Raw genomic sequence first — 15,949 nt, forward strand, 5'->3', positions numbered from 1 at the left:
AAAGAAAGAAAGAAAGAAAGAAAGAAAGAAAGAAAGAAAGAAAGAAAGAAAAGAAAAGAAAGAAAGAAAGAAACAGAAGAAAGAAAGACAGAAATTCCATCTTCCCTGTGCACCACATCATAGCCAATGATGCAGTTTGGTTTATTACTTTTAAAACTGTCAAAGTCACATATAGCTCTGGTTTAAAAAATCCAACCGCATAGAAGGGCAAAACGAAACAAAAAACAAAATGACAATGATCTGTTCTACTCCTTATTTCTACCTCCCCTCCCAATCCCCAGGGACTATTTAAGCATTCCTGTTTTTGTTTTTGTTTTCTGGAGATTAACCTCTGTAAGAATAAGTCATTGGTGTTCAAGAGTTGGTTTGCAAAACACTAGCAACATGTGAAATGATTTTGGGTGATACTGAATGAAAATGTTTAAACATTTAAAAGTTACCTATTTAATGTACATTAGAAAAAAAATGTATATTAAGTAGAGCATCAAACACATACATTCACAAATACATTGCTAAGGATGAAGCTAATATAAGTATTTAAGAAAAAAGGTGTGTTGATATGAGGAAACTTCTTAAAAAAATAATTCAGGTGGTACACAGATACAGTAAAAATTGTAAAGGTGGTACCACAGGGGTACAAAATGAGTTTCACCAGGAAAGTTAAGGCCCCTGACAAATGGCACTTTCTTGCCCCTCTTACACAGGTGCAAAGTAAGCATTGCCTTTTAATCCCTGAAGATTTTAAGACAGTTTGTGGGTTTTCACTGACACAGTTTGAGAAACACTGCTCTAAATATTATGCTTACTTTGATATTTCTTTTTTTATAATAAAAATAATCCACAAATTAAAGCTTGAGAATGACTGCACTGGAAGACAAAATTAGGTACTCTTACTGATAAAAAGAATGAGTTTGGATTTCAGGCTTAGTGACTATTCTGTACAAAATGAACAGAAAAACAAAAGAGGCATGGATGGACACAAGAACAAAACCATTATTAGCATAAGAATTAACAGACCAGACTCAGTGGTAGAGAATAAGAGAAAGGGTGAAATGCTCTTAATAGGGATAATAGACCATGACCAATTAATTATAGACTGTCACAGTAGATAAAAAGAGGAAGTGCGATATTCTTTGGGATGAGTTATCTGTCCTGGACAAATTCCAGCAGGACATGAGGAAATCAAACAGAACACAGAATAATTCTTCACTGTGCAGGACTGGCCCAAACACTCTAGGATATCTGTCATCCCTGTCCCTAGTGACTAGATGCCAGTAACATCCCCCATTCATTGAGTCAGCCAAAATATCCCTGGTGAAAACATCATAGGCCTCTTCCATGCTTAAAATTCTAGATTAGCTTAAATGTCATTTCCTTATTTAGTTAGGGACTTCTATACATAAGGTAAAGACTTACGTATTTCCTTTTCCTATTTCCAGTGGAGTTCACTGGGATATCTGCTCATCAGCACCTAATTCTGCCAGGTAAAGGCACAAGAGTAGTGGGTATGGGGTTGTGTGTGGTTAAAATGGAGATGGAGTTTGAATGGAGGAAAATGGTGGAACAAGAGTGGAAATCATTCTTGTTGAGGTTTGAGTGCATCTGAATGGGGGGGGGGACAGGAGTGAGTCATTTCACAGTTGGGAAATAGGATACACTCACTCTGTGGTGCCCTTTGCAATACCTGGGACACTCCCATCTACTATATAACCATGGGGTGGGATCCTGGATCAATGGATACTGGGTCTGTAGTAGGACTGCCTACAGGAAGATCATTCAGTGTCAGTCCACAATAGGGGAAGTGACACGCTTGGTTTGAAGGCTTCAGTCAGATAGTCAATTCAAGAAAATATGACACCTTCCCATGATATCCTTGGCTGAGGGATTTCTCCTCTCTCACCTGGATGACTCCTACCCCACATAATGCTTATATACCATGGCCTTTTCCTGTCTTTGGCCTGCTGATTTTAGGTGGCCTGTAGATCCTCTTATGTGGCATGTAGCACCTCCCTGTAGAGACCTAGAGTTGGGGTGCTGATGTGGGAGCTCTTGGTCTGAAAGGATTAAACCTGCTTACACTGGTGTCGTTCTCACCTTCAAGACAAAAGGACTCTAATTAATTTGGGACACACCAGAACTTTCCCAATCTCCTAAGCAAACTTAGAATCTGCCATGTCCGGACTTATCCTACGGTTTCCCAAAGTGACTTCACCATTTTATATTTTAACAAACATATATATGAGTCTCAATTTCTCCATATCCTTGTCAACATTTATTACCATCTTTTTGATTATCATACCCTTTGAGGCACACAAGCTTTCAACTTTGATAAAGTCTAATTTATCTGTTTTTTTCTTTGGTTGTGTTTTAGGTGCAACATTTAAGAACCCATTGCCTAATCCAACTTCAAAAAGTTTACACCTATGTTTTCTCTAAGAGGTTTATATTCTTATCTCTTACATTTAGGTCTTTGTTCCATTTTAATTAGCGTGTGTGCGTGTGTGTGTGTGTGTGTGTGTGTGTGTGTGTGTGTATGTTTGTGTATGTGTAAACAGTGTAAGGTGTGGCTCCAAAGTCACCCTTCTTTTGCATGTGGATATCCAAATGCTACAAGGTCTTGATGGTACAACCTTTTACAAGAATAGTGGTATAGTGGTATCAGTTAAACAGCTGTTTTACTGGAGTAAAGATTGAGCCTCTCATGCAACCATTCCAGAAACCTCTTTACTATTTATTATCTTTAAATATTATTGATGTCCTTCCAAGAGGATTTAAGTCTTTTTAAACTATCTTTTAACCTCTCAAAATGTTGTGAATCATATCATTTTTAGTTTCCTTGTTGACTACCTTTTATTAGTATGCTTTGATTGGTTAGGATGCTCTTGGTTGAAACTAACAGAAAATTTACTCAAACTGTGTTAGTTAATTAGTAAATTTAATGTTTAATGGAACAGGAAATCCAAAGGTAGTGTGGGCTTCAAAGCTGGCTGACTCAGTGGTTAAATGAGGTTATCAAGAACTCATGTTCTTTTCTTTTTAAAACAAATCTTTTTTTTAATGTTTTTATTTATTTTTGAGACAGAGACAGAGCATGAGCAGGGGAGGGGAGAGAGAGAGAGATACAGAATCCAAAGCAGGCTCCAGGCTCTGAGCTGTCAGCACAGACAGAGCCCGACGTGGGGCTCGAACTCATAGAGGGCGAGATCGTGACCTGAGCTGAAGTCGGACGCCTAACCGACTGAGCCACCCAGGCACCCCAAGACCTCATGTTCTTTTCTTTCCTTCGCTGTGCTCTCAAAAATAAAGGCTTTGTACCAAGCGGGTTCCCCACTTATTCATAAGATGGCTGCCAAAAATTATCTCTGTTACACACTTTCTTGTTTATGTCCAATGGGAGAGAGAATGGCTTTTCTATCTCATGTCTTAAGAGTAAAGACAAACTTTCTTCTCATGTCATTGGTCAAAACTGGACCACATGCAGATTTGTAAACCAATCACTGGCAAAGGAAGCCAAGGATGGGGTCTGCTACCCAGGAGCCACCTGGTCTATGCTGGGAGAGTTGAATACTTGAGAATAAAACTCAGAGTTATATTAGAAAAGAAGGATGTAATGGTACTAATTAGCAACCAAAAGTGTCTGCTACAACTTTTTTTCGATCAACTTTCAACAGTATATCTTGACTTATCTTAAAAAAATAGGTATCAACTCCTTCTACCCTTTCTTCTACTTATCCTTTCCCACTTCCTCTTCTCAACTTCTCATGTGTTAACTACTCTATCAAGATCACATCCAATACTGTTAATTTAAGCACAAATGCCTAACCAGTGAATGTTATAGTACAAGTTTAAAATCATTTTGCTGAGGTACAGTCTATGGAATAAATCTGGGGGGAATTTCATTATTATCTCTATCCACTGAGTTACTGTAACAGAATTATGTTAGAACCAACCCCTGAAACATTGGCCAAATATCTTGAGTTCCTTTAGGAAGTGACAGCTTTCCCACTCTGACCTTTGACAGTAATTATCCCTTTTTGTTCGCAACTGGAATGCTGACATTGAGTAACTGAGAGTATTCATTCACTTAATAAGTAACTGTCAGGGTTCAGTAAGGTTAAGAGAATACTCTAAGACTGTAAACTAACTTCTCCAAAGTATCACCAAAAGCATTTGAAACCAGAAGAGGAAAAAAAAAATTCATTTACAATAGCAACAACAAAAAATATACAGGCAGAAAACTAGTAAGAATTGTGCAGAGCCTTTAGGAAGGAAATTGCAGAAATTTATTAAGATGACATCCAATAACAATCACCCAATATTATATAAATGTCAATTAAAAACTATGAATTATCTCCAAATAACTTATAATTTTAATTCACTTGTGAGTTATTAAAACACAGTCTAGAATAATTTTAAGAGGTATAGGGCAAGATAGAAATATGAATGGAAAAGAAAAAGGTGTCAAGAAACACATTTACATTGTAGTAATTATTATTACTTTTTAAAGAATGACAATTCAACTAGAATAGGAAAAAAGGATTGTTCAGCAAATGATACTAGGATAAATGTCTAAGGATATGGAAGAAAATGGACTCCGTTCTTTTTTTTTAAATGTTTGTTTGTTTGTTTGTTTGAGAGAGCTTGCATGAGCAGGAGAGGGGCAGAGAGGGAGGGAGAGAAAGAGAATCCCAAGCAGGCTCCCCCTGTTGGCTTGGAGCCCAATGCAGGGCTTGAGATCCCATGAGATCATGACCTGAGCCAAAAAAGAAAAAGTCAGATGTTCAACCAAATGAGTTACCCAGGCGCCCCAAAAGTACTCCATTCTTACTCAAACCATGCATCATACAAGATGCTAAATGGAGTTAAATATGGGATAGGAGGACAAAGTGGAAACCTAAAATAAATGTGGATAAAGAGAAATTCTATATAATTCTGTAGTTAATAGGTAAGGCCTTTTAATTCCTAACTTTAAAATTAGAAATATTAAAGACCTATGTTGCTACATGAGACCACATAAAAGTTCTGCACATCCATAAAATACAAACATAACTAAAATACAAATGACAAAACAGGAAAATGATTTACCCCATAGGACAAAAGCAGACACTAATTAAAAAAAAAAATCTTGTTAATAAGCAAGAAAAAGATGAACAAACCATAAGAAAAATCAGCAAAGGTCATGGCCAAGAAAAACAAATGCCCTGAATGTGGAGAAAATAAGCTTTTGTATAATACTGCTTATAACAGTTTTTGAGCACAGTTTGGCAATATACACATAGCTTTAAAACACACAACAGCTTTAATTACCAGTTCTACTTCTTGAAATCCCTCGCAAAGAAATGCTCAGAGATGTGTGCAAATATTTATCTCCATATATCAGCAATTAAGTAAATGACAAATAACTAAATGTCCCATAATATTGGTAGTTTAAGTAGATCATGATATGATCACAAGAGTTTTAAGTAAATCCAAGCAGGTTAAAAGCCTTACATACAATATAGCCACATTTTTTTCTGTAAGAAAAATAATTAAGTACATGTATGTAAAATATTCTGGAAGTATACTCACTCACTGTGGTCTTTAAATGTTAGGACTATAGAGGATTTTTGAGCTTAGAACTTTAACTGGATGTTCTAATTTTTCCCATAATGAAATTGTATTACTTCTATAATTTAAAAAGTTATTTCTATAAGAAAATTAGACCATAACGTTTTGGCTACTAGCAATGTCACTTTCCCTAATTTATACTCTGTTATTTCCTGAGCTTTTATCAAAGTATACTAGAAGATGTCAGGAAACCTGATACACCACTTGCTCTGAAGATGTTTTTGAGGACACTGCCTACTCCACTTCTTAGTATGCCCTGGAAGAGAAATCACATAAAAAATTACCTTTCAAGCACCAGAAAAACCTTTGCTTACTCTTGGGAAGTGGGATACTTCTTTTAATGAATCATGAGAATCATTTGTGTCCTTACTTTTATTTTAACTCAGGTGGCAGAATATTTAAAACCAAATACTTCACCTAATTATAGTTACTAGGTAGCATCATCTGGCTTGTGTATCTGTTCATCCACCCTCACCTGCAGAACATGGAGATAGCATTTTTTCCTGTGATGGGTGGCACAGAGTAGTGCCCTCCATAAATGTTAGCTCTACTTACTTCTATCCTTCTTCCCTTTTTCCTTAGCAATTCTTGACGTTCCACATTCATTAGTTTTTCCTGTCTCCATTAGTATGTTTTTGTAATGTGTTTATTTATTTTTGAGAGACAAAGAGCAAGAGAGACACAGAGTGCGAGCAGGGAATGGGACAGAGAGAGAGGGAGACAGAATCTGAAGCAGGCTCCAGGCTCCGAGCTGTCAGCACAGAGCCCGACGCGGGGCTCGAACTCATAAAATGAGAGATCATGCCCTGAGTAGAAGTTGGACAGTTAACTGACTGAGCCGCTCAGGCGCCCCTCCATTAGTATGTTTTAAAAATTATATTTCATCTTTACTGATAATTAGTTAAACAAATCCTTGCTCCAATTTTACTTCTTCTCATTCAAGAAGAAAGACCTTAAGAATAAGGATGTTGAAAAGACATGGAGGGTGGGGGGAAAGGCATGAGTTTTCCTCAGATATTTACAGAATTACTCTCAAAGACTCCAGAGGAAATAACAAGGCCCAAAGATGAGTAGCAGTAAAAGGCAGATATGAGGAATAAATAATCAACAGGGCTGCTTCAAGTTTTAATGAAATGCCCTTGCCATTAGCAATGTCCAAGCCAGGGGGCGCCAGGGTGGCTCAGTCGGTTGGGCGACCGACTTCAGCTCAGGTCACGATCTCACGGTTTGTGAGTTCGAGCCCCGCGTCGGGCTCTGTGCTGACAGCTCAGAGCCTGGAGCCTGCTTCTGATTCTGTGTCTCCCTCTCTCTCTGCCCGTCCCCCACTCATGCTCTCTCTCTGTCTCAGAAATAAACAAACATTAAAAAAAGATTAAAAAAAAAAAAAAAAAAGGAATGTCCAAGCCAAGACTGAACAACTGGTTAGAATATCTTAGAAAAGATCTCAGCATAAAGTAGGAGATTAGACATGAGAACTTCTTTTCATCTAGGATTCTATGATTTTCACACAGTTCTATGAGTTGGGCAAGCACTGTTTTATAAAGTAGAGAATAAGAAATCATCCTGTATATGATTTTCAATAATGTTCTATAATCATTTATAAAGTACCTTAAGAATGAGAACAAAGCTGTAGCCAGAACAATCAGGCAATCGTGTTAGTGAAAGAGAACAGTTACCTGTCTGGAAAAAGACTCTGGAAATAATTGTCCGGCACAACGGGCAGGGAGTGCTTGCAGGATTGTCTTTGGCAAGAGTCCGTAAGCAGGGCTCACAGAAGATGTGGTGGCAAGGGTAACACATGTATGGGTTGAAATAAACATCCAGACATACTGCACAGATGTAACTTTCCTTTTCTTCTGCATATTCATTGTCATCATCTGTACTCATCTCATTATTCAAAGTCTGTAAAACATAAGCAAAAATAATTTCTCTCAGTTCAGTATGAGATTGGTTTCCTTGAGAAAGAGAGACTGCCTTTACATTTTGTTAAAATGAATAAAAATATTTATGAGAAGCACATAATATCTCTTTCTGTGACATATTTCAAGTGACAGAAAGGCTATCTTGCAAAGTGACAAGAAACTCAAAACGCACACGAAAAATCCAGAAGTCTTAATTATTCTTTTAAAAAGTACTTTTCGTATTTTTATATAATACTAAATGCTAAAATCTGTCCAAACATACTGAAGTAACCCCTATCTCTATTTAACCAGTACTAGTTAAGTATGTGTCAGGTATACTAGTCCCAGGACTACAGATTCCTCATTGATCCCACTCCCACCACAGCAAATAAAGTGATTGTCACAAGGTTATAGAGCCTTACATGGGCATCTGCATATGATAAAAAGGACAAGAGGATACCATATATGCTTCATCCCCAGACCAGGCATGCACTATCTACTCTACACTTTGTCCCTTCGTGGACCCCAAGGCCAAGAAATGGCCAAAGACTAACATATGTCAGGAAATAGACAAGGCAAAGAGACTTGTAGCAATTTGGGGATCAGCCTTGTAGCTGAGAAATGGGATGAGTCCCTTCCCTCCTCCCAAAAAAGAATAGTTAAGAAAGATGTAGTTAGGAAAGAGGCAGCTCAGAGGTTAGCAGCGTGAGGCCTGGTAACAGAATGCCTGTTACTTAGGCTCACGATTTCCCCATCTGTGAGGATGACGTGAGGATTAAATGAGGTAATCCACTAGATATCAAGCATTCTGTGAAATCCCATATAACATAAACAAAGTTTAAAACAGGACATGAAGTAAAAGTCTCTCTCCAAAAGAAAGCTTGCAGCTAGGACCTGCACAATAATAAAGAAAAATCTGTAGGAAAGGCAACAGAATCCATAATTTTTTGTTCATTTTTGATACATGAATATTCTTTCCTAAACTGAAAAGATATTTGCAAAATGAAAGGTATAAGTAAATGATTAGTAGTGAACTGGGCACCCCAGATAAAAACATCTATGGACCTAGATGCTGACTTACCTAAATTTTATTTCATAATGCCACCTTATTCTGCTTGCATTATACTCTCAGGACTGTGCCTTGAGATTTGAACTAATTAACCTTAAAGAAACCCATGGCATAAAAAAACCCCATCATTTGTGGAACCTCTTGAAGCATTTCAAATTGTGACCCAAATATTTGTGCAGAATTTTATTTCTATAAAGGACTTTACATATCCAACAAAAGTAACTAGACCACATTAAAATACACAAGGAAATAAAAGCTTTGCTCTTTAAAAACACAATATTTTGCAAATAAACTTGATGTGAGTTTGAAAATAGAAAATGAGGTTGGAACTATTCATCTATTATTTGATCTAAGTGAATCAATCCTCAAAACAGAAATAACGTATATAAAATTCACTACGTTTTAGGGAGTTAAAAAGGTTTAAAGTTTTCATTAATCCAGAAAACTGCACCTGTCTGGTAATAAATACTGTTATACAAAAAGACAAACAAATTATCTCAAGGATAGTATACCAGTGAGTATTTCTCCAAATTGCAGCGATGGAGGGTTGTATAATAGTAAATTTGCTGTTGGATGGGGAGTTACATTTTTAAGTTTTTATTTAAATTCCAGTTAGTTGAACAATTATATTTTAAAAATTAATACTCATTAATGGATCACTGCCAACATAGAAAGAGGTTTTTAATAGGTATGTCTAAGAACTCATATTCGTCTCCTCAATATTTCAATGGTCATAGATGAAGACCCCAGAAATGCTTATCAGAAATGTAAGGAAGGGGACAGGAAAGATACCTGGCTAATTAAGGACCAAAATCCTTTCTGGAATAAGGTATGCCATTAGCAAATAATATAAAAATGTACACTAGGCTAAACCAGTTGGCAGAGTCAAGATTTTTAAAAAGTCTCCATAGGTAGCTGGGCTGAAATCAAGACTGAATTTAACAGATACATATAAATTCCTAATTGAAGACTCTAAAAGAAACTGCACACCTATATGATGAATAAAATTTAGCTAAAGCAATTTATGTCAAGAAGAGCTAGGTATTTTATCTGGATTTTAACTGACTTAACTAAGCTCAGTGTATGATGTAGTTACTTAAAAAGCCAATCAAACCTGAAGTGCAGTGTAGTGTGGGTTTATGCGTCTCTCATTGTACAACGATCACAACACGTTTGTAGCTACTCTAAGGAACACAGACAAATGAGAGTCATCCACAGAAACACCGAAGGCCAGAGCAGCATGGGTTCTGAAACCACCTCCTAGAAAGTACGGTTAAAACATGATATTCATTCAGAAAAATAGTGACAGGACATGAGATAAACAAACAAGCATTGGTATGACAAAGATCCTGATTTTCCTCTGTGGAGTTTTTATGATTAGATCTAAAAGCAAATGGAGGGGCGCCTGGGTGGTGCAGTCGGTTAAGCGTCCGACTTCGGCCAGGTCACGATATCGCGGTCCGGGAGTTCGAGCCCCGCGTCAGGCTCTGGGCTGACGGCTCAGAGCCTGGAGCCTGTTTCCGATTCTGTGTCTCCCTCTGTCTCTGACCCTCCCCCGTTCATGCTCTGTCTCTCTCTGTCCCAAAAATAAAATAAACGTTGAAAAAAAAATTAAAAATAAAATAAAATAAAATAAAAGCAAATGGATGTGAAGAGGCGATAGATTGTAAGAGAAATACCTATTTATAAACCCAAACGACATGAGCACAGCCTAAAATGGCTACTCTTGTACAGTACACCTGTCATGGAGCTCACCATTTATCTTATGCTCCCCATGAAATACTGTGAGGCTTAGAAATAAGAGAATTAAAGTTGTATACATTAACTAATTTCCTTAACACAAAACCCCTATGAAGCAGGTACTATTACTATCATCATCTTTTAGAATAAAGAAAACTGAGACATTGAGAGCTCGCTAACTCTAGTGGTGAAGCTGGCATTTGAAAAAAGCCAGTAAATGAACCTAGGGCAGTGCTCTTCACTACCACACTCTTACGTGAGTCAGTGTACTTCAAAACATACTAGCAAATAATAAATGTTAGCTGGTGACGATTATGACGTAGGTTTAAAGAAAAAGACAAATTTAGTTAGGATCCACAGGGAAGTAAAATTTCAAGGCATTGTTATCAAAATTAGCAGATGAATATATAGGTGCCCAATGTACAACTACTTTTGACCCCATGGAAACTGTCCTACAAAGAACAAACACACTCAGTCTCTCACATTCCTTTCCAGGGGCTTCCAGTCTCAGAAGAGGAAAAAATAAACTGCTAAATAATATAAAGCAATAAGCTTCAAAAAAATTCAGGAAAAAACTAGCATAAAAATTAACAGACCAAGAGTTTTTATTAGTAATAACAAAGCAGCAGTGCCATTTAGCTCATTTACAATATTGTGATTACTGCTATATTTGGCCTTATTCCTCTAACTTACTATTTTTTAATAGGTGCTAGTAGGGCAGTGAATAGGAGCAAGACTCCAGAGCCTGTTTGGGCTCTGACACTATTGCCTGTGTGACCTTATGCAAATTACTTAACTCCCTGGAGTATCACTTTTCTCATTTCTAAGGTGGAGATACTAACAGTACTGAGCTCACAGTTGTTGAAGAAAGAGTTAATACGTATATAAAACATTCCGAACAATACCTGGAATGTAAATGTTTGCTGCTGTCATTGTATTCAATCATATTTATTATTAAATATTGGCTTTTTTGAGAGTGGTTTTATGTTTACAGAAAAATTGTACAGAAAATAGACAATCCCCCCATACCTCCTTACACACACACATACACACACACACACACAGTTTAACCTTTTGTTACCATTATTATGGTACATTTTTTAAGTTAATAACCAATATTGATACATTACTATTAAGTGAGTCCCATAGTTTGCATTAGGGTTTATTCTTGGTTTTGTACATTCTATGGATTTTAACAAATAGATAATGTCAGGTATCCACAATTGCAGTATCATATAGAATAGTTTCATTGCACTATTGAATGAAATCCCCTGTGCTCCACTTATTCATCTATTTTACCTCTTCCCCAATCCCTGTCAACTACTGATCTGTCTGTATATAGTTTTCCTTTTCCAGAAAGTCATATAATAGGAGTTACACAGTATGTAGTCTTTTCAGACTAGCTTCTTTCACCTACCGATATGCATTCGAAGTTCCTTCTAATTGATCTTGAAGTTACTCCAGGTCTTTAATGAGAACTGTTCTTAATTCTATATCAGTTTATTCCCTGGCCTTTAAAAAACAATTAATTTGCTTCATTTCTAAATAAATTCAAATTGCCTTCTACCCTTAGATATTCCTGAAATGTTGTGGCCCATTCAAGTTATGCAGTCTTATTTTCCAGCAGTGTTACATATTTATTCTTTTTAAAGATATATTTTTTAATAATTCTACTTTATTTAAAAGTATAAGTTGACGTTAATATTATAATTTTATTTTACTTAAAATTGTCTCCAAAGGAAGCAATGAATATAATTACAGTAAGTTAAAATTTATACCTAATTTTAGTGTGTGTGTGTGTGTGTGTGTGTGTGTGTGTGTTTCTATGTGTATTCCACCACATGCAGAGACAGAAAAAAAAACAAAAGTCAATTTCTGCTAAGAATGCCCTTGGGGTGCCTGGGTGGCTCACTCGGTTAATCATTTGACTTCAGCTCGGGTCATGGTCTGGCAGTCCATGGGTTTGAGCCCCATATCGGGCCCTATGCTGACAGCTTAGAGTCTGGAGCCTGCTTCTGATTCTGTTTTCCTCTCTGCCCCTCCTCTGCTTATGCTCTCTTTCTCTCTCTCAAAAATAAAAAAAATTAAAAATTAAAAATTAAAAAAAACCAGAATGCCCTTGATGAAGCAGGAAAAAGATTAACTTTGACTAATTGAATATTTATCTTATAATACTCCATGTGAGAGAAACAGGAAGTACACAGAATGCATTTCTGTTGCATTCCAAAGCATAATGGTTATTTTAAGAAAAAGAACCTTTGTTAATGTTTTAGTTGTGAGCTGAACTAGCTGGTTTTTCCATGGAAAAATATCATCTTTATGTAATGAACAATGGCCAGGAAAACTGAGTATTCAGAATTGGTTATTTGGCAGACATTTTCACAAAAATGAACAAAGCAAATCTGTCACTTCAAGGCAAACAAATAGTGTCTGTCACCAAATAAAATGATAAAATTTTAGCTTTCAAGCAACAAAATCAAAATTTTGTAAAACTTCTATATACTTATAGCTTCCCAGTATTTACAGACTTTTCTGAAAAGATGGTATTAGCAGTTTTTTTGCTAGTGCTTAATGAAATATGACAACAGTTAGGAGAGCTAGGTAATTCAGTGAACCAGGAGTTTCCAAATGTCTAATGCAGGATATTATAAAATGATGCATACATGATATTACAAAATTATGCATGAGTAAATGAACCACTCAAAGTGTAAAAACAGACTAACGGATTTTAATGTAACAGAGTATTTAACATTCACATCAAGTGTCAGATTTCATATTGTAATAGACTTTAATAATCTAGCACTTGTCAAGTTTTGGTATAGTATCAAAGACAACTATCCAAAATCATCTTGAAAAGCTATTATAATACTATTCCCTTTTCTGACTATGTGTCTGGCTGGATTTTCTTCACATACTTCAGTCAAAACAGCATATGGCAACAGACTGTATGCAGAAGCAGACGTGAGAATACATCTTTTGATTATTAGGCCAAATATTAAAGATATTTGAAAGAATGAAACAAATGCCATTCATCTCAATTTTTGTTTTGATTAAATTATTTTCATAATATATGTCATGATTACATATAATGGTTTATTATTATCTTTGTATGAATTAATATTTAAATTTTTTCTGTTTAATTTATAATATGGTAAATATTTATAATCCACATACACAAAAGCTCTTTAGGGTTCTCAGTAACTTTTAATATTTTACAGGGATTTTGAGACCAGAAGTATGAGAATTAATATAGTAGGAGATAGAAAGCAAAGGTGATTTGGGCCGTAGGCCTACAGTAGATACTATATTGAAGTATGCAAGTATTTAGTAAATTGGCAATATTGACAATAATCTCATCAGTGATTATACTAAGCAAGACAATTTAGGGGAAAAAATAATGAGAAACGTCTAAATTATGGCAAGTTCTCATCTACTTGGGATCCAAAGAAATAAAAGCTCTAAGGACTACTAAAAAAAAAAAAAAAAAAAAAAAGGCACACTGTAAAGAAGGAGAGAGGGAGATTAACATTTCTTTCAAAAAGCCACATCTAGATACATCATAGTATCAACATAAAAATCAATCAGCTTAATATTTAAAGTTCTATTAGATAATAACTAACTTTATTTAAAATGAAAAGCAAGAGGGGCGCCTGGGTGACTCAGTTAGTTGAGTGTCTGACTTTGGCTCAGGTCATGATCTCATGGCTCTTGAGTTCGAGCCCCACTGACAGCTCAGAGCCTGGAAACTGCTTCGGACTCTGTGTCTCCCTCTCTCTTTGCCCCTCCCCTACTCGTGTCTTTCTCTCCAAAAAACTAAATATACATTAAAAAAAATTTTTTTAAATGAAAGCAAGAGCTACTATAATACTCTGAGGTGACCTCTAAAGCATCAAGGAAAGATTAAAGATTAAAGATCTTCAATAGAGCTACAGGTGTATTTTCTACATTAAAATTATTTGATAGTTGGTGATTCATATGGGGTTCTTTAATACAAATATTCAACTAATTAAAACATCTCATTAATAAGCTATTCTAGATAGACTGATAATTACTATATCTGAATTGTTTTTTACATCAATCACTTTTCAAGACAGAAATACAGCTTTAGATTAGAGTTAGCTCTAGGATCTATGCCAAAATGATCTAGCTGTCCTGGCCTGAGTGTTTGTTTTACTTAAAAAAAAAATCTAAAATAACACCCCAAGGTCTTGAGTACATGTGTCAGTAGTTAGTAGCTATCAAAGGAGAAACACACTACAGGGCACCTGGGTGGCTCAGTCGGTTAAGCATCTGACTTCAGCTTAAGGTCAAGATCTCACAGTCTGATTTCGAGCCCTATGCTGACAGCTCAGAGCCTGTAGCCTGTTTTGTATTCTCTGTCTCCCTCTCTCTCTGCCCCTCCCCGGCTCGCACTCTGTCTCTCTCTCTCTCTCTCAAAAATAAAGATTACAAGACATTAAAAAAAAAATATAAGAAGAAACACACTAAATCCCTACAACCCATGGTAAAGGAAAAAACATAATTCATGGGGTCTCAAAGACTGGGGTCGTGAAATTCAAAAATTTGAGGGGAAACTTCCCAATATTTATTCCTATAATTTACTAACATATTCAGAGAAAGGAAGAGACTAAAGGAAGATTTTACATGCCTCTAGGAGGTAACCAAAACTGCTGAGAATATTTTTTTCCACTCATCATCATCCTTCTCTGTATGTTTGCAGGTTAATAGAATACTCAGTATTGCCCAGGCCATCAGATAGAGTTATTCAGAAACCATTGATTCACTATGTTGCTTGATAAATAAAATCCCTTCAGGGCTCCACTGTATTTATTGATGAATGTATGAAATGAAAAATTCTCAAAAAGTACATAATATCATTTTCTCTATACTGACCATTGGAAGAATTTTATTTATCCCATTAAAAGCTCTGGGAAATGCAACTTTCCACAACTTATTTGCTTTCCTAATCAATACGAATATTAAATCAAAATGATAATCAGTTTACTTCTAAAATACAAAAATCAAGTTAAATAAAGTAAAAAATTAAGGAAACAGTCCTTACCCTGAAAGAACTGAAAATGATCCACATTCACAGCGAATAATTCCAAATGCTCAGGCTAGAATTTATAAATTTTTGCAAATAAGTTTGGTTTTGGCTAAAAGCAATTAATTAGAATGAAAACCTTTCCTCAGCAAAATTTAAAGAGTATATTTCTGCCATTTCTGGCTATCTTTAGAGTACATATGAGCTCTAAAATTTACCGTTTTTTATAGAAAATCTTATGACTTTTGCTTTACATAAGTTGTATTGCTCACCACCCCCATTTTTGGCATTTGAAATAAAATGTTTGCAATATTTTGTAGTGATGGTCATTTTTTGAGAATATCTTCTGGTTTTGGTTTGAAAACCAAGGATGTGCTAGCACTTATTTTAAAAATTTTACATGTTCTACACAAGTTATTAGATCTCTATAAAATGATAAATGATGCAGCATATTTTTGTACAAACATTTAAATTTAATAATCACATACACTAAAAATATTACTATTCTGTCTGAAAGGAAGACTGTCTTGCTTTGTAATACTTCTAACACATTAGTAATTCTGGGAAATTTTCACTTTATTTGTAAAA

At 35.7% G+C, this 15,949-nt stretch overlaps 1 protein-coding gene across 3 annotated transcripts in view; it reads right to left on the bottom strand.

The window, feature by feature from the left end:
- Positions 1-15,949, bottom strand: part of RNF180 (ring finger protein 180) — a 214,675-nt gene that overhangs the window by 59,305 nt on the left and 139,421 nt on the right. For all 3 annotated transcript variants that reach the window (XM_040452181.1, XM_040452187.1, XM_040452197.1), the window contains one exon: positions 7,284-7,509. In XM_040452181.1, the coding sequence (XP_040308115.1) occupies positions 7,284-7,509 (226 nt within the window). The remainder of the gene's footprint in view (positions 1-7,283; positions 7,510-15,949) is intronic.

Source organism: Herpailurus yagouaroundi, unplaced genomic scaffold (assembly GCF_014898765.1).
Source record: "Herpailurus yagouaroundi ecotype Mexico unplaced genomic scaffold, PumYag 29, whole genome shotgun sequence".
In the NCBI taxonomy this organism is placed as follows: Eukaryota; Metazoa; Chordata; class Mammalia; order Carnivora; family Felidae; genus Herpailurus; species Herpailurus yagouaroundi.